Raw genomic sequence first — 26,574 nt, forward strand, 5'->3', positions numbered from 1 at the left:
CTAGATCGAAACAAGCGGGCAGCTGAGCATGTCAAGAGACGTGTGAAATATGAACTTCATGCATTGTTGTGTAATACTATAGTTAATGACTCACGATATATTACTACAACTTTTACAGTGTCTAGACAGCGGCTGCTTGGTCTCAAAAAACAAATGTGTGCAGCCAGGACATTATCTACTGATTGGGTGGATATTGTACATAGGGGTGCTAATGTAACAAGACCATGGCATATTTCATTACGGATAATTTTAGAACACCTGATCTTGGGTCATCAGGGTGATTTCAAGTTGGGTCATATTATTGTTGTATGTACATATGTTGTTGATATATGTACCACTAATCTAAGTAAAAGTAAAACGAGTGATGTTTACACAATAGTAGAGAGTTTGGTAGATACGCTGGTAGATAAGCGTTTTGATACATGTGTTAAATTCTTTAAATATTTGGATACTTATTGTAGATGATCACATTATTGTAAAAGGTGTCTCTGGATATTTAATAAAACCATGTGCTTGTATACGAGGCTGTGTCATTTGTTGTTAGGTGTCTAAAATGGCAGAACTTCTGAAAGCCGCATACTACGACCCTTCAAGCGAGGGCTGTTACGGTGGTCAAGATCGTTTGAAAAACGCTGTTTTCAATGCCACAGGGGTAAAGTTACCAGCGCGACAAGTATCAGAATGGTTAGCGGGTGAAGAAGCCTACACACTACATAAAGCCACACGGATTAATTACAAAAGAAACAGAGTCATAGTATACGCCATAGACAGACAATTTCAAGCAGATCTTGTGGATATGACTATATACTCAAAGGAGAATAACAACGTCAAACACCTGATGACATGCATAGACGTCTTCAGTAAATATGCCTGGGTACGTGTTTTAAAAGCCAATGTTGTTGAACGTTTCAATAGAACTTTTAAAAGCAGAATGTGGCGGTATTTAACATCTGTCAATTCTAAACGTTATGTTTATACAATACAAGCTTTGGTATCCTCATATAATAATAGTAAACATCGCAGTATCAAGATGATGCCTACAGATGTATCGCGAGAAAACGAAGCACAGGTGTTAAAAACATTGTACGGCGTGAAGGATGCTAGTGACCACATTGTGTTTAAATACAAAACAGGTGACATTGTCAGGGTATCGAAAGCCAGAAGATTGTTCACCAAAGGCTATGAACAATCATTCATGCATGAATTTTTCACCATAACAGAATGTGTACCGCGAAGACCACCGGTCTATAGGTTAAAAGACTATGACGGGGATACGATAGACGGTTCATTTTATGAAGCAGAATTGCAGAAAATACATATTGACGGAGATAAGCCCTTTAAAATTGAATCTATTTTAGAAAGTGTGGTATCGTGATTATCTGGTTCATATAGATACTATTGCAATACCACCCCACTCCATCAGGAGGTACAGTTAACCCTGGAGGTCAAGACATTGACAGTAGATTAAGCAGATACCTAACCTGAGTGATGTACGTTATCTACAACCTCTGCGAGTTCTTATATTAAATACTGAACATGATCATCTGGATTGAATCCTCATTTAATGGAAACTACGTTATCACATATTGGCGACGAGGATACTGGATGGAGGAGAAAAGTGCCTGATTAAAGTCGGATGCGTCGGGATGACCGCAGGTGGCAGACGGTAGGAACGTGCAAAGTGCTATTGGACTGGAGGTAACGAGCAAAACGGAAAGATGACTACGATGATGATAGGCACCCTGTCAACTTTTGATGCAAAAGAGCAGACTTGGGAAGAGTACTGCGAGGTTCTCGATCAGTTTTTTGAAGCTAATGGGATCGATGATGGAGAGAAACAGAGGGCTATCCTAATCAGTGTGGTCGGTCCAGCAACGTACAAGCTCATGAGAAACCTGGTGAGTCCAGATAAGCCATCTTCGAAAACATTCGATCAGTTAACACAAGTAATGAAAGAGCACTTCAATCCTAAACCAAGCGAGATGGTGCAGAGATATGTGTTTGACTCGCGTTCACGTCAGCCTACGGAATCTGTGAGTGCATATGTAGCGGAGCTCAGACGACTAGCTCATGACTGTAACTTTGGCACTACACTGGAGCAAAGGTTAAGAGATCGTCTTGTGTGCGGTATGAATGACGACCGGATTCAAAGACGTCTGCTCTCCGAAATAGACCTGACGTTTGAAAAAGCATTTAAGATAGCAGTAGCTGCAGAAACTGCAAGTAAAAATGCCCAAGACCTACAAAAGGCGGCCGTAGCATGTAACAGCATGAAAACGGAGGGAAAAGAGACAAGAGGAGAATGGAGAAACAAAGAGAGAGATTGTTATCGTTGTCACGGAAGGCACAGTGCAGCCGAATGTAAATTTAAAGATGCCAAGTGTCATTTTTGTGGGAGAGTAGGGCACATCGCTAAGGCTTGTAGGAATAAAAGTAAAGATGATGCCCGTCCCAGTGAAACCAAAGCACACAGAGCAGAGCGGCGCGCACGCCCTCAACCCCGTCCACACAGGTCACACAACGTGTGTGAGAGACAAAATGATGACGATAGCTCTGATGACGAAGAAGCATTCACACTGGCATGCCTGAATACAGAAACTTCCATGCAGAGAATTAAACCATTCGAAGTCAACATGGAAGTGAATAAAAAGAAAGTAAACTTTGAAATAGACACAGGATGCAGTGTGAGCATTATGAATGAAAAGAAATTCAATGAGATGTGGGAAGAAAATAAACGCCCCAAATTAAATGAAAGTAAAATGTCTCTGAAGTCATACACTGGAGAGAAAATCAAAGTAGTGGGAGTTTCTGAAGTAAAAGTGAACTATGCTCAGCAAATGAAGACATTGCCCCTAGTGGTGGTGAAGGGCACTGGACCTAGCTTGTTAGGTAGAGGCTGGCTGGAGGCTTTGAAGCTCAAGTGGGATGAAATCAAACATGTAAAAACAGATGCACATGAGCTACAGGAAGTACTGTCAAAGCATGAGGATGTTTTCAAAAAAGAACTAGGCATGTTAAAAGGCATGAAGGCAACAATCCGTGTGTCTGCGGAGGCCCGTCCAAAGTTCTATAGGCCCCGCTCAGTTCCGTATGCCATGAGGGCGAAAGTAGAAGAGGAGATAGATAGGCTCCTGAAAGAGGGCATCATAACACCTGTCAAGTACGCTGAGTGGGCGGCACCAATTGTTCCTGTGTTGAAGCCGGACGGCTCCATTAGAATATGTGGCGATTACAAACTAACAGTAAACAGCGCCTCCTCACTAGAGCAATACCCTATTCCTCGTGTAGAAGACCTGTTCAATACACTGGCAAGAGGGACACGGTTCTCCAAACTTGATTTAAGCCACGCCTATCAGCAGATCGTGATGGAGGATGACTCCAAGAAATACCTAACGATAAACACACACAGAGGCCTTTTCACCTACAATAGGCTCCCGTTCGGAGTCTCATCTGCTCCAGCCATATTTCAGAGAACAATGGAGAGTTTGTTACAAGGCCTGCCCAGAGTAGCTGTTTACCTTGACGACATTTTACTGACTGGAAGAGACATTGTAGAGCATCTGAGCACGCTGGATGAGGTACTCGGACGACTGAAAGAGGCAGGACTGCGACTGCGCAGAAGCAAGTGTGCATTCTTGCAAGACCAGGTTGAGTACTTGGGTCACAAGATTGATGCTGAAGGCCTGCACCCAGTGCAAAGCAAGGTAACAGCCATCGAGGAAGCTCCACCTCCAACCACAGTGACTGAGCTGAAAGCATATCTTGGCCTTTTAAACTACTATAACAAGTTCCTTCCTAATCTCGCCACACGCCTAGCACCATTACACAGATTGTTAAGAAAAGACATTCAGTGGACTTGGAAGAAAGAACAAGAAGATGCGTTTTGTTTGTCTAAACAGCTGCTGAAATCAGCAAAAGTCCTGGCTCACTATTCAGCAGACAAAGAACTTGTGCTGGCATGCGACGCCTCACCGTACGGAGTCGGCGCCGTGCTGTCACACATCATGGAAGACGGAAGTGAAAAGCCCATAGGCTTCATGTCACGCACATTGACACCAGCTGAAAAGCTCCAGAGGAGGTGCGCCGTAGAGGAAGGTCGCACTGACAATGGCTCCCCATGCACTACGCAGCTTTATGTTTATTACTGTTTTTATTGTTTGTTTTTTTGTACACACTGCACTGTCGCTCATACAGTATGACCGACTAGCACTTTTGGAAATTCGTTCGTCGCTCAATACGGAGTTTTTCTCAACTCACCGGAGTGCTTGCTGTGGCTCCTTTGTCCTACCACCGGTATGTATACCAATACGCCGACGGAGGAGAAAGAAGAGGGGCAAGCGAGCCGGTATCCTGTGCAGATCTCGGACGAGATACTGCAATCCCCCGCTGCCAAGCATTCTACTCGCGAATGTTCAATCCTTGGACAATAAAATGGACGAGCTACACGCACGGACTAACTTCCAGCGGGACATTGCAAACTGTTGTGTGCTAGCCTTTACTGAGACCTGGCTGGATCCTATGGTGCCTGACTCTGCCGTCACTCCAGCTGGTTTTTCCATCTACCGGCAGGACAGAACCTCCGAGTCAGGTAAAAGCAGGGGTGGAGGGGTATGCTTGATGGTTAACTCTCGCTGGGGCTCAGATGTTGCTGCACTTTCAGCACACTGCTCACCAGACCTGGAGCTGCTATCGTTAAAAGTTCGCCCCTTTTACCTTCCACGGGAATTCAGCTCTGTTATCATCACAACAGTTTACATTCCACCGCAGGCGGACAAAACGTGCGCGTTAGAGGAATTATACGGAGTTATAAATGGACTTGAGGATGCTCACCCTGAGGCAGTTTCTATTGTTGTTGGAGACTTCAATAGGGCTAACATGAGGAAAGTACTACCGAAGTACCATCAACATATAAACTTTCCCACCCGGGGTGAGCAGATTCTTGACCACTGCTACACGCAAATACGGAACAGTTACAAACCCCTCCCCCGCCCGGCTTTTGGAAAGTCGGATCACACCTCCATCATGCTAATCCCTACCTACAGGCAACGCCTAAAACAGGAAAAACCGGTTTTTCGGGCAGTTCAACGCTGGAGTGCTGAATCCATTAGCACTCTACAGGACTGCTTTGATACAACAGACTGGCAGATGTTTTGTGATGCAGCTGATGGGGACATCAGTGAATACACAGACTCTGTCTCTTCATACATCTCCAAATGTATCGATGATGTCGTCCCCTGGGTCAGTGTTAGGACTTTCCCAAACCAAAAGCCCTGGGTAAATGGTAATGTCCGTGCCAAACTCAGAGCACGGTCCTCTGCCCACAACTCTGGTGATCCGGAGGCTTTGGGGAAGTCCAGATGTGACCTACGGACGGCCATCAGAGATGGAAAGAGAGAATACAGAGACAAGCTGGAGTCCACCTACCTCAGCTCCGACCCCCGACGCATGTGGGGTGGCCTGCGGAACATCACTGGCTATAAAGGGAGAAATAGCAGTGATGATCAGCCTGCCGCCTCTCTACCTGACGACCTCAACACCTTTTACGCAAGGTTTGAGGCAACCAACCCCCTTCCTTCCGCAAAACTGGCCGAGGACCGAGACGACTACACTTTGTCCCTGAATGTGGCTGACGTGAGGCGAGAGCTCCAAAGGGTGAACCCTCGGAAGTCATCCGGGCCCGATGGAGTTCCTGGCCGCGTCCTTAGGGGGTGCGCCGACCAGCTAGCGGAGGTATTCACCTCCATATTCAACCTCTCACTACATCTGTCTGAAGTCCCCACCTGCTTCAAGCAGGCAACCATCATCCCCATACCAAAGAAATCATCCATCACCTGCCTAAATGACTACCGCCCCGTAGCACTGACCTCCACCATTATGAAGTGCTTCGAGCGGCTGGTCAGAACCCACATCTGCTCCACCCTTCCAAACACCCTGGACCCCTTTCAGTTTGCGTACCGCACAAACAGATCAACAGATGATGCCATCGCCCTTGCAACACACACCACTCTCTCCCACCTGGAAAAGGGCAACACATATGTGAGAATGCTGTTTGTGGATTACAGCTCAGCATTCAACACTATTGTGCCTGCCAAGCTCGTCCCGAAGCTCAGGAGCCTGGGTCTTAAAACACCCCTGTGCAACTGGATCCTGGACTTCCTGACGAGCAGACCCCAGGTGGTGAGAATGGGCAAGCACACCTCCTCCTCACTGACCCTGAGTACCGGGGCCCCCCAGGGCTGCGTACTCAGTCCCCTCCTGTACTCCCTGTACACACAGGACTGTGTGGCAACACACAGTTCCAACATCATCCTGAAGTTTGCAGACGACACTACCATCCTGGGTCTCATCTCTAACAACGATGAGACCGCCTATAGAGATGAGGTAAGGGGCTTGGCAGCATGGTGCCAAGACAACAACCTGTCTCTAAAACATCTGCAAAACCAAGGAGATGACTGTGGATTTCAGGAAGCTACAGAGGGGGGGTCACAACACCATACACATCGAGGGAGCTGCAGTGGAGAGAGTCTCCAACTTCAAATTCCTCGGTGTGTACATCAAGGATGACCTCACCTGGTCCATGCAAGCGGACTCGGCGGTCAAAACTGCACAGAAGCGGCTTTACTTCTTGAGGAGACTCAAGAAGTTTGGCATGTCTTCTAAAACACTAAAAAACTTTTATAGATGCACCATTGAGAGCATCCTCTCAGGCTGCATCACTGCCTGGTATGGTAGCTGCTCCGCTGCCGATCGCAAGGCCCTGCAGAGGGTGGTGAAGACAGCGGAGCGTATCATCGGCGGCCATCTCCCTTCCGTGCAGGGCATCTACAACAGTCAGACCCTCCAGGAAGTTGCGATGTTGCGATCGCACCAATTCACGCAAATTCAACGATTCCCCGCGAATTCAGCGCGACGTTGCAATTTTAACACATCACCGCAACTTTCCCGCAAATTTGACAAATCATTGTCGTCTCCCACAACTTTCTCCCTTCCGCTACACCAAGGGCGGAAATTCTGCCCTGTGGACACGGTGCAGAGACTAGCAGAGTTCTAATCCGTTGTAAACAATGAGAATGGCTACACCAGACATGGAAATTGAACACAGCCCATGTCCACACTGAAGATTCCGAAATAGATCTGGCTTCAATTTCAATTTATAATTTTCCGCAAGGTGTGCGTGGCCCCTTTTTACATAGAGTCTGGTAATAGATATATGAAATGTAATGAACATTATTTATTTTGCTGTGAATAATGAAGGAAGCAATAAATCCGATTATTTCCCAAACCCTCGAGAGCTGTTGCCATGGAGATTTAACATTACTTTCGGATTGAAGATAAGGTAGCAGCTAGTGTAGAAGAATGGATTACTTGAAATTGGACGACTTTAAATTAATATACTGTATGTAATTGAACAACATAAACACCTGTACGGATAAAATTAATCAACAAGGATAGCAAAACAGATTGATAAACATAGAATGAGAACGGCAGAAACGCAGGCAGGACGTCAGGTGACGAAACAGATCACAGTGACAGGCTGTTTTTTTTTTCGTTTTATGTGAAGGCTGAGATATTCATAACATTTTATTCAGTCTTACTTGTGGTCCTTTTGTAATACCAACAGGTGCACTTCGTTGTGGATAAGTAAATCCTATGTACTGTTCCCCCTACGTGTTTAGCATAACATAGCATAACTAGCTATGTTTCTAGATAACTGTCTAACAGTTGTTGCCATTCCCACGAGACGAACATTTGAATGATGTCAAAGTAAAAGTCCTTTACTATACTGTGTTCGTTTCCATAACAACAATTCAAGCAATATACATTTTCTGACCTAAATAAGCAGAAGGCAGAACAGCCTATTATGCTACATTTTTGTAGTCCTGGTAATCTTTAGTTTGGCATGTTGGTAAGGTTATTTAGAGGACCATTTCTCAATATTTAAATTTTTTTTAAAGAATGTTTCTTTATTAATTCTTTATTTTTCAACAAATAACTCAATTATAATTACAAAGAGGGAAATTCGCAACTTTTATCGCAACTTTCACTTGCTCCCGCAATTTCATCGCAACAAACACCTAAAAAACGCCGCAACTTTCACCGCAACTTGTTGGAAAATCCCCCGCGAAATCAGTCATTTTAGGCCGCAACTATCACAAAAAAGGCCCGCGAAATCCTGGGGGGACTGAACAGTAGATGCCTGAGAAAAGCACGGAACATTGTCAAGGACCACAGCCACCCAGGCTATGGTCTATTCACACTGCTGCCGTCTGGTAGACGCTACCGGAGCATCCGAGCACGGACTACCAGACTCACAAACAGTTTTTACCCCCAGGCTGTTAGGCTGCTGAATCAGCAACACTGAACAGTCGCCATCACCTTGTACTTCACACCCATACAAATACACTTGCTACATATATATATAAACCCACATTTTTTAATCTTATTTAATTTAATATTCCCCACCCTGGAAACTGCCCTTCTGTATTTTAAACTGTTGTTACTTGTTATATGTTATTTGCTATATGTTATATGTTATTTCTGGTATATGTTATTTGTGTTACCTGTTGTATGCCGTCTACTGCGTAGATGTTGGCTGCCAAGTCATAAGAATTTCGCTGCGCTGAAGAAATTTGGTGTATGCGACAATAAACACTTTGACTTTGACTTTGAAAGCGTTACTCACAGCTCGACAAGGAGGGGTTAGCCATCATATTCGGAATCAAGCGATTTCACAAGTATATCTATGGACGAAGATTCACGATCAGCACTGATCACAAGCCATTGATCTCGCTTTTCCATGAAAAGAAGCCGGTGCCACAGATGGGGTCACCAAGAGTGCAACGGTGGGCAATACTTCTGAGAGCGTACGAGTACAATATGGTGTACAAGCCAGGCAAAGACCACGCAAACGCAGACGCATTGAGCAGGCTACCACTGCCACACACTGAAGAGGAGGATGACACAGGACAGGTCCTCATGCTGGATGTGGTGGAAGACCCACCAATCACAACAGCCCAAGTGAAGCAGTGGACTGCGAAAGATGAAATATTATCACAAGTGCTGTTGTGGTGTTTGAATGGCTGGCCAAAAGAGGTGGCTTCAATGTTCAAGGCCAGAGATGGATGTGTGCTCTGGGGAGCGAGAGTGGTTGTTCCAAAGAAGGGGAGGGCCACCCTTTTAAAACATCTACACTACACACACCCAGGCATCTCCAGGATGAAGGGCTTGGCACGTTCATACATGTGGTGGCCAGGTATGGATGCTGACATAGAAAGAGAAGTACAGTCCTGCCACACATGCCAGGAAAACAGAAAGGCTCCAGCTGCAGCTCCTCTCCATCCCTGGGAGTGGCCAGAGACACCCTGGAGTAGATTGCATGTTGATTATGCCGGCCCTCACTTAGGCAGGATGTTTCTTATCGTTATCGATGCACATTCAAAATGGCTTGATGTGTATCCAACAAGTAATGCAACAAGCCAAGTCACCATTGAAAAACTCAGACAGTGCTTTAGCACACATGGCCTGCCTCAGACAATAGTATCAGACAATGGCACATGCTTCACAAGCCAAGAGTTCGAATCATTCCTGAAACAGAATGGTATACAGCACATAACATCTGCACCCTTTCACCCGGCATCAAATGGCCTAGCCGAAAGAGCCGTGCAAACGTTCAAACAAGGAATTAAGAAAACAAAAGGAGATACTTTGGAAACAAAAATAGCAAGATTTCTGTTCAATTACAGGATTACACCCCAAAGTACAACTGGCTTGTCTCCAGCTGAAATGCTGATGTCTAGGAGACTGCGTTCCACACTGGATCTTCTGCTGCCCGATGTGAAGTCAAAGATTCAAAAGAAACAACTCAAACAGAAAGCACAACATGACTTACACAGCAAATGGAGAAGCTTCTCTCCTGGTGACGACGTGTACATCCGAAACTATGGTCACGGACCAAGGTGGGTCCCAGCCGTCATTGAGATGAACACAGGGCCTGTCTCCTACACAGTGCAGACAGGAGATGGACGCGTCATGAGACGTCACGTGGACCAGATCCGTAAACGTCACGCTTCGATGACAGAGACATCCATGCCGGACATGATACTGGAGCCCATGAGTCTTCAGGTTCCAGAGAACGCAGCGGAGGCTTTGACCAGAGACTCTGCTGTTCCAGCGTCAGTGGGAGGAGAAGGAAGTGAGCCCACTGAAACAGCCCAGGTTCACCCTCCAGCTGATCCACCAGACGCGAGTGCAGACTCACCACCGGTGCTGCGACGCTCTGAGCGCACAAAAAAGACTCCAACTCATCTGAGAGACTTTGTGAAATAGGAGTGAGCTCCCTTAAGCAAGAGCAATAATGCGCTCTGGGACTCACTGGAAGGATGGTAGTCCACCCACCTTCCTAGTTATTGTTTTCTGATGTTTGTAAAAAAACAAAACAATGCACAACACCTGTAAACATTGCCATTGATGTATAGGCTAATTATTCTTCTCAGTTAAAAGTTTACATCTGAACACTATTTTAAGATAGTCAATAGTGTTATGATTTTATGTAGATTATTTTGATAGTTAAAGCATACAGGATGGGTTGTCAGAATGTTACTGTCTATAGTATATAGTGAGCAGTTAAGGTAACAGTTAATGTTGAAGCTCACCAGAGTAGTTTACTCGTAAGGGGGGAGGAATGTGGTATCGTGATTATCTGGTTCATATAGATACTATTGCAATACCACCCCACTCCATCAGGAGGTACAGTTAACCCTGGAGGTCAAGACATTGACAGTAGATTAAGCAGATACCTAACCTGAGTGATGTACGTTATCTACAACCTCTGCGAGTTCTTATATTAAATACTGAACATGATCATCTGGATTGAATCCTCATTTAATGGAAACTACGTTATCACAGAAAGAAAAAAAGAGGGGTCGGTACATATGGTGTTAGTGAAATGGTTGGGCTGGCCTAGTAAGTTTAACAGTTGGATTCCTGAAAAAGACGTGGTTAACATTTAAAAACCACGGTCTGGGGACACACTAACTCATTGACATCAGAGACGCTATGGATGACGAAGGTTTTTATGTAACGCTGCCGTGCATCTCAGAGTGTGTATAGTGACAATGAAATTTCCAAGTACCGAACTAATCTAGCTAGAGCCCTGTTAATGAAAGGCCAATGGGAGGTAGGGTTATGTGAATTTCAATATCCACGAACATGGGAAACATTTAGTCATGAGGATGCTAGGATAATCCTCACTGACAAAGTAAGCAAGGTGTCAACAGCCTTCATTCTGCGTGCGGGGTATTACGCAAAAATCCCTGATATACTTGATGAGATCAACAAGCATACAAATGCTTTTGGTATAAAATTAGGTTATGATGATATTGTCAACAAGATATTTATTGTTGCAAGACAGGAGATGACGCTAGTGTTCTATGGGAAGCTTAATAGGATTTTAGGTTTCGACGCTGCAGTGGTCATCGATCCAAACGTGACCCCTAGCAAGGGTAGAAAATATGCTGATCACGTGGCTGATTTGTATGGTGGCGAATATGCATTATTTGTATATACTGACATCATAGAGTACCAAATCGTGGGTGATCACTTTGTGCCCCTCCTAAGATGTGTACAAATAAGCGGTAAAAACAAAGATACAATCACTATCAACTACGACAAACCACACTACGTACGTGTCTCTAAAAGACATATCAGCGATATAGCCATTGAAGTCAAGACGGATCAGAATTACAACGTACCTTTTAAGTACGGGAAGGTCGTTGTAAAGCTGCATTTTAGACCTGTGAAACAGACACATCATTTTTAAAACAATGAAGCCCTTCAGCATATCTGCGGACCCTCAACGATATGTAGCCTATTATCATAACCAGGCTGGTGGCTTTATGCCGGGGTTTACTGGTGGTACCACTATGTATGGGGCGGGTCTTGGGGGTTTATCGTATGGCTATGCCTCTATTGAGAAAAGGAATCGGGATTGCTAAACCACATCTAAAAGCTGCTGCTAAAAATATTGTCGGAGATGTCATATCTAGGGTTGTGAATCATCGTGGAGACCAAGCCCAGGATGGTTCAAGCATGCTTGTGATGAGTCGTACCAGGTCGAAAAGACCTCCAGGAGTGCGGCGTGTCTCGACAACAATAAAAAATAAGGGCAAGCCTAAGAAACGCTCAGTGACTAAACGGAAGACGCCTGGTGCACAACGTAGAAGCGCGAGTGTGAAAAAGAAGTTTAAAAATATGTTCTGATTATGGCTCTAATACACAAATTGTCTGAGGAGTGCGGCAGGAGGATGCGGTCCATCAGGACCAAAACCTCACGCCACAAAACCAGCTTCTTCCCGGCTGCAGTTGGCCTTATTAACAAGGCCCGGGACCCCCACCTGACCTGGACTCTTATCCCACCCCCACACCCTAAGTCTGTGTTACATTAACACACATTACATTGCACATTGCACTCCTGTTTTGCTTTTTGCACTCTACTTTCCACTTTTTTTTATATTCATTGTTTATATATTTGTATCGTATATATTGTGTTTTTTGGTTCTTATGTGTAGTACTTTTCTTATGTGTAGTACTTATTTGTGATTTTATGTTATGTGTAGTACTTATTGTGTTTCTATGTTTTTATGTTTTATGTTTACTGTATGCACCTTCACACCAGAAAAAATTCCAAGTAGGTGTAAACCTACTTGGCAATAAATCCCATTCTGATTCTGATTCTAAGTCGGAGCTAGATTTATTTACAGTACCTATGACACAAACAACGATTGAAAAAACGACCTATGTTGAGATATCACCTATAACAGCGTTGTCGGATACATCGCCCCTGGAATTTTTCATTGCCGGGAATGGTGATGACTATATAGATTTGAATAACACACTTTTGTATACAAGGATCAAAATCACAAAACCGGATGGCTCGAATATTGATGCTGGCGCCAAGGTGGGGTTAGTGAATTATCCGGGGGCCACAATCTTCTCACAGGTTGACGTCTCATTGGGTGATCGACTGATCTCACAGGGGTCAAATACCTATCCATATCGCTGTATCATAGAATGTCTCATGAATTATGACAGGCAGACTCTGGAATCGCTGTTCTCTGCGGGTTTGTTTTACAAAGACATAGGCGGCCATATGGACATAGCAGACCCCATAGGAGCTAACAGTGGTCTGCGGAAGAGAGCCACATTCACAGCAAACAGTAGAGTTGTAGAACTATTAACGCCTATCCACAGTGATATCTTTTTTCAAGAAAAACTGATGTTGAATAATGTGGATATCAGAATCAGATTGACCCGGGCAAAGGATGAGTTCTGTCTAATGAGGGCTGATGATGTGGACTATAAAATTAGTATGGTTTCGGCGTCACTATTTGTGCATCTGTATCAGCAGCCGTAAGACTGGGACACGCGCATGCCTTACTCTCTGCAACAGCTAAATACCCGGTTGAAAGGGTCTGTCTAAAGAATTTCTCAATACCCACTGGTACTAGGGTTGCCAATCAAGAAAATCTCTTTCTGGGGACACTGCCCAAATCTATCATAATAGCAATGGTTGATAATGATGCATTTACAGGTGCCTATGATAAGAATCCATTTGCCTTCAAAAATTATGATTTAGAATTTCTGGCTCTGTATGTGGATGGCTTACAACATCCAGCAAAGCCTTTACAACCCCAGTATTTACAGGGGGCTGCTGTGCGCGAACCAGTTGGCCTTAGCCACAGGCAGACATTTAAAAAATAGGGCCATGTCGATAGACCGTGAAGATTTTTTACAGGGTTATACCCTATACGCCTTCAATCTCTCACCTGACGAAGAGTGTGGTCAACATCTGTCATTAATTAAGTCGGGTAATATCAGATTAGAAACCCGTTTCAGGCAGCCGCTACGCAGCACTATAAATTTAATAGTTTATGCCATATTTGACAGTATAATAGAGGTCTCAAATCGTAGACAGGTACTAATTGATTATTACGGAGGCCATGAATACACTACAACTATCGGCGATTATGGCAACATTTTCCAAAAACAGCCATTTCCTTGGGGTTTTAGCATGCAATCAACTACCTCGCAACCCATAACAGCATCTACCGGTGTCGGTTATAATCAACACCCATACCTCAGACCTGGCTGGTGAGCATTGGCTCGCTGTATACATAACCGATGCCAGCTCCGGCTGCTTTTTCGACAGCTTTGGTAACAAACCAAACTCCCCACTGTTCCCTGCATCTATCTACACATTTTTTTAAACTAACTGTTCTACCATACAATTCTCAAACAAGTACAAGACTATGCAGCCATCACATGTGGCGAACATTGTGTCTTCTTTATCTATAACATGTTGAACGGTCTAAACTATGTAGATGTAATGTCAAAATATTCTCATGATTTGTTAAGAAATGATAATATGGTTTCAACATTTGTGAAAAAGCTACAACCCTGTAAATGTAGTTCTAATATGCTATGCTGTATCCAACATGTACAAGATGGTGCAAAGTTTTCTAACCAAATAAAACAATGAAAAAGACAAAAACAACAGTTTAAGGGTTTTTATTGATGAAAACATGAACATAAATATGGCTAAATGCCATATAGCAGGGTGATTTGGTACATTTACCGTTATACACAGAATACACATAATAGGCCTATTTACATATATTTCACAAAGGTTTTTTATTTTCATTATACAACACAATCAATACATAATTAAAACTTTAACCACCGCGAAACATCTACATCATCTGATAAAAGCTCTGTTCTTGCTAAAACTCTACCAGGCGTAACATAATTTGGTGTTGCAGGTCTTTTCAAAGATTCGACCAACTGTTGAACTTCCCTATTAGGAACTGCGGACATTGGTATATTTAAGCTTCCCATGGCGCTCAGAAATTCAACCCACCCCCGAGGCCTATGTCTAATCTTCTGAGGCGCTGTGGCACTTTTTACCAAATCAATTATATGTGTTCCAGGTACAATCATCTTGTTGAAAACAAACTCACCAGACTCAGTCCAAGACGCTGTATCTTGAGAGTCAAGCATTTTCTCTAATATATGCAGGGCATTCTTTTTACATCTCAAGGGTATACTTTTTAAAATGGCTACAATCTTGGGGTCATCATCCAACCCACTGCTTGTAACTGGGGTTATTAATGGTGTAACGAGACCCGTGTTTACCGGGTCTTGGGGTAAACTTAATTTTGAAGTGTTTGTCTCGAGAGCCCCCTGTTTAACCAGTGACAAATATCTCTGCAACAGGGCCGTATACAGTTTAGCTTTTTCATGCTGCTCCATGTCGGTCCTACTCAAAACATTTTTTATAGCTGTATTCAACTAGTTTTCGGCACTCTGTCTTAGATTGGGTGGTGTTTCATTATGCTTTAAGCTATCCAGCTGTTGCTGCCGAACCAAATACATTTTCTCAGCATACTCCATCCCTTTTAACCACGTCTTGATGCAATGAGGCTACTTATGAATGGTATTGCCACACTCAGGAGGGGTAGGATAAAACCACCCTGTTGGTTAATCGTACGTCTTTTCTTGCCCACACCAATTTTCTTATCAGCTATAATAATAATAATAATTCAATTTTGTATAGCGCTTTTCTATATACCCAAAGTCGCTTTAACATTGTAGGGCAAGCAAGATAAGACAACAGTAAAATATAAGAAAAAGGGTCGGACAAAACAGACAAACAGAACATTATATAAAAAAAGAAAAGTAGCAACTAAGTCTATTAGTGGAGGGGAGGGAGCAGGGGATGGTCAGGTGAAGGCGAGGTTGAACAGGTGAGTTTTGAGGGAGTGTTTAAATAGTTCTATGTTGGGAGCCAGGCGGATGGGGAGAGGGAGGTCGTTCCAGAGGGAGGGTGCAGCAGCAGAAAAGGCCCTGTCACCCCAGGTCCGGCGCTTAGTCCTGATGGTTTTGAGAGTGTTTGCGCCGGCGGACCTGAGGCAACGGGTAGGGGCGTGGAGGGGGAGGAGGTCAGAGAGGTAGGAAGGGGCCAGGTTATTGAGGGCTTTGAAGGTGATGAGTAGTATTTTAAAGTTGATCCTGTGTTTGACCGGGAGCCAGTGGAGGTTTTTCGGAGGACCGGGGTGATGTGTTCATAGCGGCGGGTGGAGGTGAGCGGCAGAGTTTTGGACATATTGAAGTTTATTGAGGACAGTGTTTGGGGAGCCATATAGAATGCTGTTGCAGTAATCCAGTCTGGAGGTTATGAGGGCATGAATCAGAGTTTGGGTGGTGGCGAAGGACAGAGAGGGCCGGAGGCGTGCAATGTTCTTGAGGTGGAAGAAGGCGGTATTGGTTTTGGTGACGTGGTTGGCGTGGGGTAAGAAAGAGAGGGTGGGATTTAAGATGATACCAAGGTTACGGACCTGGGTGGAGGGGGTGATGGTGGAGCCGTCAATGTTGAGGGAGAAAGTCTGGGCTGAGTGGGTGAGGTGTTTTGGGCCGATAATGAGTATTTCAGATTTATTGCAGTTGAGTTTGAGAACATTTTGTTGCATCCAAGATTTAATATCAGCAAGGCAGATGGTGTGAGTGGCTGAGGTGATGGTCTTAGATGAGAGGTAGAGTTGGGTGTCGTCAGCGTAGCTATGGAAGTCGAGGCCGTGGCGACGGATGATTTGTCCAAGGGGAAGGATGTAAATGATGAAGAGGAGGGGACCAAGCACGGAACCTTGGGGAACACCGTGGGTGACTGGGGAGGTGGAGGATTAACAGTTGTTTATAGAAATTAATTGATGTCGGTCTGAGAGATAGGAGGTGAACCAGGAGAGGGCAGTGTCAGTTATGCCAAGTAGGCCGCAATGTGAAGCACGAAAAGTCCTTTAGAAAATGAATCCCGCTCCACAGGCGTGCATCTACACAATATTTAGTTCATAAAAAAGAAAGAGACGTGCTTAGCTACCAAAAAAAAGTTTGTCGCTGACTTTCCAGTAAATTTTTGGTGCGTCTATGTTTTATGCCGAACTAGTTTCTTCAGAGCGTAATAGGATCTTGGTCGCGAGTGCTGGCACTTTTCGACACATGATCATGCTACACCAATAAGGTAGCTGCTTTTTGTCAACAGAGTTGCAAGATGGCGTCCACCATGCCTTCATCGAGCAGTACGGAAGACGAAGAAAATACACCGGAATGTCTTAATAAATCAAAAAACAAACATTGTTTTATGCATATTACTTCAGTCAAGCACGATGAGGTACATTATTTCACCACTACACGATGGAATACATACAGGACAAGCCTACAAACGTGGCTGAGTCTCGAGATATGGCTGAGAACTTCAAACTGTGTTGATGTGGAGTTTGAAAATATTCCCGAGGATGCTGGCTTCCATCACACATGCTACCGTAGATTTACGGACAAAAAATCCATCGCAAAGGTGGAAAGACGTCTCGCACGTGAGAGACAAGAAGTGACGGAAGACCACAAGGCCATTCCATCGACTTCTAGGGGAGCGAGTCCAACAAAGAAACTGCGATCCAGGTCAGGGCTGCCAATCGCAGGCTCTGGCCCCGTTCTTCCTGCCCTGTGCATAATTTGCCAAAAAAGAAGTTCATCAGAAGTTCATCAACCGAGCAGGCAAACGACAAAGGGATCCGCTGCCAAAGGCTGAAACATTAACAGCAGGTAAACACACACACACACACACACACACACACACACACACTGTGGTTGAGTGACTGAAAGGTACAATTATGTGTGAGAACTCATTGAGTTATCCTTTTTGTTTTGTTAAGGCCAATTGCAGAAAGCTGCAGAGTTGAAGGATGACCAAAGTATTCTTTTGCATATAAAAGACAAAGACTGTGTGGCTCTAGAGGTGCAGTACCACAAAGGCTGTTATAATCAGTACACCAGGTTTTTGACGAGGCCTGAAAAACCAGAGAAAGAACAGTAAGTTATTTATTATATTGCATTTCAAGGAGCTACTAACTTAACATTATATAAGTAAACATTCAATCTGCATTCTGTTGTATGTGCACACAATCACAACACTTATTCATTTCTTTCCTTCTCATTCATATGTGTTCTAGGAATGAGCCCACGTTTGATGTCGGCTATAAGATATTCTGTGAGAGGATCATTCGCCAAAGGCTGCTTGTCAACCAAGAGGTGCTGAGAATGGGCCAGCTGAGGAAGGCCTTCATTGAACTGGTGAAAGCAAATGAAGGTCTTGATGCTTCAAACTACAGGTAACTGCAATGCATTTTTCTCTCAAGTCTTATTATTTGTCATGTGCAAGTCCAGCTTTACACAACATGTGTGTGACAGGCCTGAGAAACTGTTTTTAAGTCTTGCTGTTTGCACAGACATGTACCAGTTGGCAACAAGTAGAATAGCTGATGTGTGTGTGTGTGTGCGTGTGGTGTGGTAAGTGATGTTGTGTGCCTTTCTTGGGCATCTTTGGTGTTAAATGTGCTGTATGGCAGATAGGTTCTAGCCTGTAATGTCTTGTACCACCTCCACCACTCTCTGCTTTTCATGATACTCCTGTGACTCTTAATTGTCACTGTTTTGTTGTGTTGCAGACAGGATATGTTGAAGAAGAGGCTGACTCGTGATTTCCCCCATCAGTATCAAAAACCTAGAACGGTCACGTAGAGCTGATGCAGGGTCACAACGCATGCAAATCTTTGACCCGGATCAGAGGACCCCAACCCAATGGAAAAAGTTTCTCTCAGAAGGAACAAATAAGGAAGCACTTGCCGAATTCCTGTATGTTGCATGGAAAAATGCAGACCTTACAATAGTGGGCAAAAACCTCTGCTTGTACATCGCACTTACAAATCAATGTCACTGTGTGACTGTTAAGGAGTAGGGATGCACGATAATATCGGCACGACATCGGTATCTGCAGATAAAAGCTTCAAAACGTAATTATCGGCATCTGCAGATATGAACATTTCTGCCGATGTACCTGGCCGATAAAGTGACGTTCAAATTATGCGCACGCTAAGCAAATGTTTTGGCTACTATGAGTGCCAACAACGTAATTCAAGACGTTGGCTGTGTGGCCGTACTTGACAGTATCAGAGGATGTTGACATGCTATTTGTCAGGAAACTTTTCAGGAGATGGAAGAGGAGACGACAGCTTGGCCGTAACGTAGGTTGCATGCATAGATGCAGACCACCCGCGTGCAACGCTTTGCAACATTACCTGTCGCGCGCTAATAGAAGTTAATAAGTTGCTAGTTAGCTAGACAACACTAGCTAGTTAGCTTGCATGCTACGTGACACCAGCGAAGTTGATGATCTCATTTGACGGGATGTGAAACGTTATGTCACGAGCCCACGCTATCTGTACATGGCTTACTTTTGCATATATGGAATTTATATAGCTAACTTGGCAATAACCTTACATAGATTAGTCTAGAAATCCTAGAAGGGATGTTATTAAACTGTAAGTCAGTTAACCAACGTTAGCTTGCCAAGTTAGCCAAGTTGCATTTCCAGAGTGTAGCTGTTCAAGTTGGTACTGTTCAAGTATGAAAATCGTGACGTGAAAATATAAATAAATCTGTCATATTTGAAATCATTTCAATAGTTTCATGAGTGAATGTCTATTTCTAAAATGATACAAATCAAGTTTGTAATGTCCTGTATCTACAGCAATACCCTATCATAATAACAGATTAATTCTAGTACAGGAGAGACTTTTCAATAATTAAAAAGCAGAGGTGTATATATCGGTATCGGCAATCGGCCAAAATGAGCTTGTAAATATCGGCATATCGGATATCGGCTAAAATTACATATATCGTGCATCCCTATTAAGGAGGGTGTACAGTCTGTTCGTGTTGTTGAAGACCTGTTGTTGTTTTTACATGCACAACATGCTGCACGGGAGCATAAAGCTGTCATTATCAAGAGCTCTGACACTGATGTGGCAGTCATTGCTGTAAGTGTGCAGACAGATTTGCCATGCAGTTTATATGTTTTCACAGGGACTGGCAACAGGACACGTATCATTGACATTACCAAGGTGTCATCAGCTCTCGGAACCAGTGTGTGTTCAGCCTTGATCGGAATTCACACATTCTCTGGGTGTGACTCCACAAGTGCCTTTTATGGCAAAGGAAAAAGAAAAGACATTTTCTGTTGCATGTGAGAAAGATGAGTACCTAAAGGCTTTTAAAAGATTAGATACTAACTTTAACTTGGAGCAGTCAACATTTGCACTTCTTTGCCAGTATGTATGCCACTTGACTATGATGCCCTCCATCAGCACTGCAAAAGGGCAAACTACCAGGCTGCAATAATGAGGTCCTGTCTCAAACCAAATATAAGTGCTCCATCACCTGCTGGATGTGGTTGGCAAATAGAGGATGGGACCTTGCACCTGGATGACCAGAAATCCGGCCCCTGACAGTGTTTTGCATGTGATACACTGCGGCTGCGCCTGTGAGATAGGAAGATGTTCCTGTTTTTCTGCAGGACTGTGTAACACAGACTTATGTCAGTGCTGTAATTGTGCCAACACAAAAGAAACTGAGGAACTGGAAGATAACTCTCCTGACACTGACAGTGAGGACTGAGTGTCCTTAATCTGTTATTTCTTATTTATCATATTTCATATTTTTTTCTTAAAGATTGTTTTTATGGTTCATCAGTGTTGTTTTCATTTGTGGAAGAATGAATGAACGAACGAACAAATGGTCATTGGTATAAGTACAATTACTGCCTTTTATTGATACAAGGAAGGAGGTTTATTTGTCACATACATAGAAATACTAACGTAAAGCATGTAGTCATTGTGTGTGTTCAGGATACGGAATGCTTGAGGAAAGAAGCTCCTCCTCAGTCTCTCTGTTCTGGTCTTGTAGCAGCAGAGACGTTTGCCTGACCTCAGTGTTTTGAAAAGTCCATGGTCAGGATGTTAGGAGTCCTTTACAATACTTTGGGCCCTGGTACGTAGTCTTCTCTTGTAGGTCTCCTGCAGAATAGGGAGAGGTGCTCTGATGATGCGGTACTGCAGTCACAGGCTGTACAGTTCCCGTACCAAGTGATGATGCTGTCAGGACACACAGCTGATGGGTGCTGATGCTCTGAACGACCTCAGCTGACGTAGGAAGTACAGTCTTTGCCTTGATTTCTTCAGTGTGTGCTGGGTGTTCACAGTCCATGTTAGATCGTCAGTAAGGTGTATTCCCAGGTATGTCAAACTTGATCTAAATGACTTAACATAAGCATAACATTATCGTATATTTGCCTCACTGTTCTTATTGGACGCGGCTATGTATACAGCACTATTTAGAATCCATTTAGCCCACTTTTGAGGATGTTCGGGTGTTTTCCTCTTTATCGGTAACGTTGAATCTAACAACGGGAGCCGCCATCTTGCCATTCTGTTGACAAAAAGCAGCTACCTCATTGGTGTAGAGCGATCACGTGTCGAAAAGTGCCAGCCCTCGCGACCAAGATCCTATTACGCTCTGAAGAAACTAGTTCGGCATAAAACATAGACGCACCAAAAATTGACTGGAAAGTGAGCGACGAACTTTTTTTTTGGTAGCTAAGCACGACTCGTTCTTTTTTATGAGCTAAAGATTTTGTAGATGCGCGACTGGAGCGGGTTGAAACGAAAACAGTGTTCACATTGCGGCCTAAAGGAAGTGCTTGAGACGTGAGAGGAGGATGGAGTGGTTGATGGTGTCAAATGCGGCGCTAAGGTCAAGGAGGATGAGGATGGTGAGGAAGCCAGAGTCAGCAGAGAGGAGTATGTCATTTGTGACTTTCAGTAGGGCAGTTTCTGTGCTGTGTTTGGAACGGAAGCCGGACTGGAAGGGTTCATAGAGGTTATGAAGGTTGAGGTAGGACTTGAGTTGTGAGCCAACAGCTCTCTCAAGGACTTTGGACAGGTAGGGGAGGTTGGAGATGTCAGGGTCAAGACCAGGTTTTTTCAGTGCGGGGGTGACAGCAGCGAGCTTGAGTGGGGGGGGTACAAGACCAGAGGACAGTGAGGAGTTGACGATGTTGGTGATGAGAGGTGAGAGCGAGGGGAGGCAGGCCTTGACTAAGGAAGAGGGGAGGGGGTCAAGGGCACAGGTCGAGGTTTTCATGCTGTATACTATTGAGGAGAGGTCCGTTTCACTGATTAAACTGAAGGATGAGAGTGAATGGCTTGGGAGTAGGGGAGGGTCATGTTGAGCGCTGGGGCGGGAGGTAGTGGGGAGGGAGGAGGCAGCCAGCTGGTTGTGAATTGCAGTGATTTTGTCATTGAAGAAAGATAGAAATGAGTTGCATTTGCTGGTGGTGAAGGAGGTAGAGATGGTGTCTATGGGCTTGAGGAGTTTGTTGATGGTGGAGAAAAGCGTTCTGGGCTTGTTGGAGCCAGATTGGATGATGGAGGAGTAGTGAGAGGAGCGAGCGGTGTTGAGGGCATCTATATATTGTTGCTGGTGGAGTTTAAAGGCATCCAGGTGAACAGTGAGCCCAGTTTTTTTGGCCAGACGTTCAAGTTGACGGCCATGCCGTTTGAGGTGGCGAAGTTGGTCGGTGTACCAGGGAGCGGAGCGAGTGAGGGATGTGACTTGATTTTATGGGGGCGATGATGTCAAAACAGGAGGAAAGTGCATCATTATAATAGTTGATCAGGGCAGTAGGGGAGACAGTAGGAATAGAAACAGAGGCATAGACGGTGGCGGCCAAGGCGGAGGAAAGCGAGGGGAGGTTAATGGACTTGGTGTTCCGGAATGTTATGGTGCGTTTCTGCTTAACATGGGGGGTAGGGGTGTTATTGTCCAAGGTGATAGCCAGGTGGTCAGAGACGGATGCTGGTTAGATTGCTGATGGTAATGCCGGCAGTGCAGACCAGGTCAAGTGTGTGTGCTTTTTTTGTGGGTGGGAAACTCGACATGTTGAATGATGTTAAAAATATCCTGAAGTTCTGTAGAGGTTGTGGAGTCAGGTGAGTCGACGTGAATGTTGAAGTCGCCAAGTAGCAGAATGGAAGGAGAGATGGCGCAGAGTTGTGTGAGAAATTCAGACAGATCAGAGGGGAAAGCAGGGTTTGGTTTTGGGGGGTGGTAAATGACTGCAGTAACCAGGGGTTTGGGGCCAGACAGTTTAAAAACAAGGTGTTCAAATGAGGGGGGAGCCGGGATGGTTATGACACTTGTGATAAATTGTGGCTATTCCACCACCACGCCCATGATGGCGTGGCTTGTCCATGTATGAGTATCCAGGGGGTGTGGTTTGATTTAATGAAAAGTAATCCTGTTGGTTTTGCCATGTTTCAGTTAAACAGAGAAAGTCCAGATTATTGTCAGTTATGAATTCATTGAGTAAGAGGCCCTTATTGTTTAGGGATCGGGTGTTAAACAGCGCAATTTTGAGATGTGAGTGTGTTAGGACAGGCAGGGGTGCTTTGGTAGGGGGGCCGAGGCAGGCAACTCGAACGTCAAAGTTGTTGTGGTGATGACGCGCAGGAGTTGCAGCGGTGCGCACGGCTGACCAGAGGGAGGGGATGAAAAGAGTGGAACATTTAGGCAAGGAGTAAACAAACTTTCTTCGGGAGGCTCTGTGAATGTAACTGGGGTCGACGGAGGAGTCCAAGTGTTTTGATGGCAGAGATGCACAGAGGAGGAGAGAAGTTGTTGAGTTTGATGAGTTGCGAGAAGGAGTATAGCAGAGCCATGCCAGCCGGGGAGGATGTAATGGTAATCCTGGGGTCTGTTGTCAATAGCCACGGCTTAATGACCAGAGTTGGATAGATGGCAGGCACGTCAGGATAATCCACAGCAGGCAGGTGATCGGGGCTGAGTGAAAGAAGTGGTGATGGATGAGCCAAGGGAACAGGAGGAAGTTATAGTCAGCTGCTAGCGTTAGCTGCTCACTGACGGAAGAGGGGCTAGCTGAAAAAGAAGCGGCCAGACTGACCGTGCCAGGACAGTTGAGAAGCTATCCAGGCAGGTAGATTGACTCCGAGTGGTAGTATGGAGCGTGGACAAGAATATCCAGCAGGGAGCCGGCTGACTCGTCGGTAGCCACCGGCAAGCAGGAGACTGCCAGCTAGCCAGCTAGTTGTCCAGGGAGTAGGCGGTAGCGGAGAGCAGGTGCATAAGGTAGGCAAACAAACCTAGTAAGAGCCGCGTTAAATTAGCCAGCAGGTAGCAGGAGACAGCCAGTTAGCTAACTAGTTGTCCAGGGAATAGATGGTAGTGGAGGCAACAGGTAGAAACAGACAAACAAACAAGTCCCGATCCAGACAGAGCGGCGTCAAGTCGCCAGCGTCCCCTTATTTTTTACCAATCTTCTATATTGACCACTTGTGAAAGGAATAGTACCTCGGAGGATGTTCAATGCCACTTCGCATAGAGACAGGATTAACTCATCTGATCCTGGTGTGGTTTAGCTTTAAGTAATTTTTTCAAAAGCGACAAGTTTCGCCGCACCGGCCCGGACATGGTTGTATTTTAACTCTTTTTCTGGATGTAGACCACCGGATGTGGCGAAAGCAAATCTGTTCTGAGTCGGAATGACTGGTGTCTTAGTTTTATAATCAACCATGAGGTAACCATGCGGTTTCTCTGTAGAATCTTTAAAACACTCCATAAAATATTTTGTATTACCAGGATACATTTGTCTAGCCAAGATGGCCACTTGGTGATTATCACGTACATTCTTAAATAATATTAGATAGTTTGTGTTTAGACTGATAGTGCGGCTGGATTTACCTTGAAAAAACAGATTCTGGACCAGATATACAACACTGAGATTACGATGGTGTACATATTGTGTAAATGCCTTTTCAACTTGATCATTACTACTGGCATCTTTCATGACGTCATCAATAATCAATAAATTGTTTTTGGACACCGGTAATAACACATCGTCATCGAGGGCTTTAGGTATCCCTTGTATGAAATTAATGGGTCTCATTTTCAACAGCGTCATAAAGAGGCTGCCAGCAGATATATGTGTATATATACACAATGTTATTAATTTTATTACAAATCACATGGTCAGCATACGTTATCAAAGTCAAAGTCAAAGTAGCTTTATTGTCAATTTCTTCACATGTTAAGACATACAAAGGAATCGATAGGACGTTTCCCACTCTCCCACGGTGAAACATATAAAAGTGCACAGGCACAACAGATAAGACAAGACATTTCCTAATACTAAGTAAACATAAAGATTCACGTACAGTTGTTATAAATACTATATATATAAATAATATAAATACGTAATACAATTTTAAACAAGTGAATACAAGTGATTAAAGTGCAGAGTCTTGAGTTATTTTTTAGGGGGGCGGGGGGATTTTCAGCTTCCTGTCAGACTGGAGGATATGGCTGGGGGGAGTGAGGGGAGAGAATTTAGCTTCCTGACAGCCTGGTGTATGAAGCCATTTCTGAGTCTGGTGGTGCGGCAACAGAGGCTCCTATACCTTCTTCCAGAGGGTAGGAGGCTGAACAGACTGACACCAGCCACCTTGCACACATTCACAATCGAGGTAGCTTTCCGGGTGAGGCGGGTGGTGTAAATGTCTTGCAAGGAAGGGAGTGGGGCACCAATGATCTTACCAGCTGTGTTCACTATGCGTTGCAGTGCTTTCCTGCTGTGTTCAGTGCAGCTACTGCCCCACACAGTGATGCAGCTGGACAGGATATCAACATTTTTACAAAATATGTTTTCCCCGAGTTGGAAGGGCCACTGACCATACATGAAAAAGGGTGTTGTAGTCTGAAATCAAAATTGTTAACAGCTGTCAAACCAGTATTAAACGTAGCCATTTTAACATACCCCACAGACAATCAGTATCCGTATGGCAGCGTTGAGTAGTCAGGACATAACACACGCTTGTTGTACACAACTCTGAAGCGTTTAACATCTACTTTATTTTTTAGAGTGAGGTGCCTCTTATTGCACACAATATTGTCAGACTGGGCTAGGATGTGGTGTGTGCTGTTGCGATTGATCACGTGATGATCAACCAGGTCAATCAGGGTGTCTAACCTGATGAGTTTAGAATTTTCAGCATTCAGGGTGATACCCTTAGCTTTCATACAAGTTTTACCCAGCGCTGTCCGGTATCCATATGTTTTCGGCCCTCCAGAACAGAACTCCACAATATGATCCCCTACACCCAGCTCATCTGTGAGATCCCCTAAATACGGCCCTAGTGGTGGTTCCCAGTCACCGTCTTTTGAAACAAAAATCACACTGTCAGTGTCACAGTACAACACCCTATCACCCAACCTATCCATGACATTATACAATTCAAGCCGGGCGTGAGCCGTGGTAAACGCACCAATGAATACATTTATGTTGGAGGTCTGCCCCCCAACACCGTCAGCATGACGCCACTGTACCAACGCCACATCCTCTGAGACAAATGAAAAATTAGTTATTTCATATTCGCTACTAAATATATGTTTCGCGAATTGTTCCGGATCTTTCACAGGTGCGACACAGGAAACATTAACTTCCCCCCGCTACGGTATGGTAGCACTGGGTCTAGCAGACCCTTTGGGGGATAGACAGTGGCTTTGACCAACCCAAAATAATTCTCAAGCGGTCCAAAATCTTTCAAAATGATCTGCGGG

The 26,574-nt window shown here is 44.5% G+C and overlaps 1 protein-coding gene and 1 pseudogene across 1 annotated transcript; one reads left to right on the top strand and one right to left on the bottom strand.

Annotated features, from left to right (window-relative positions):
• Window positions 1-1,374: 1,374 nt before the first annotated feature.
• LOC116222489 (uncharacterized protein K02A2.6-like) lies at window positions 1,375-10,359 on the top strand. The gene is made up of 2 exons (XM_031576846.2): window positions 1,375-4,085; window positions 8,674-10,359. The coding sequence occupies exons 1-2, from the start codon at window positions 1,719-1,721 to the stop codon at window positions 10,324-10,326; spliced, it is 4,020 nt and encodes a 1,339-aa protein (XP_031432706.1). The 5' UTR covers window positions 1,375-1,718; the 3' UTR covers window positions 10,327-10,359.
• A 2,766-nt stretch (window positions 10,360-13,125) lies between these two features.
• The window catches only part of LOC116222507, a 40,814-nt pseudogene continuing 27,365 nt past the window's right edge, over window positions 13,126-26,574 (bottom strand).

This window comes from Clupea harengus, chromosome 11, assembly GCF_900700415.2.
Source record: "Clupea harengus chromosome 11, Ch_v2.0.2, whole genome shotgun sequence".
In the NCBI taxonomy this organism is placed as follows: Eukaryota; Metazoa; Chordata; class Actinopteri; order Clupeiformes; family Clupeidae; genus Clupea; species Clupea harengus.

Excerpts from the sequence above, each read along its gene's own strand:
- LOC116222489 (XM_031576846.2), top strand. The coding sequence starts at position 1,719 with ATGACTACGATGATGATAGGCACCCTGTCAACTTTTGATGCAAAAGAG. Across the intron at positions 4,086-8,673 it reads AGCTCCAGAGGAGGTGCGCC|CGTTACTCACAGCTCGACAA; the intron begins GTAGAGGAAGGT and ends TGACTTTGAAAG.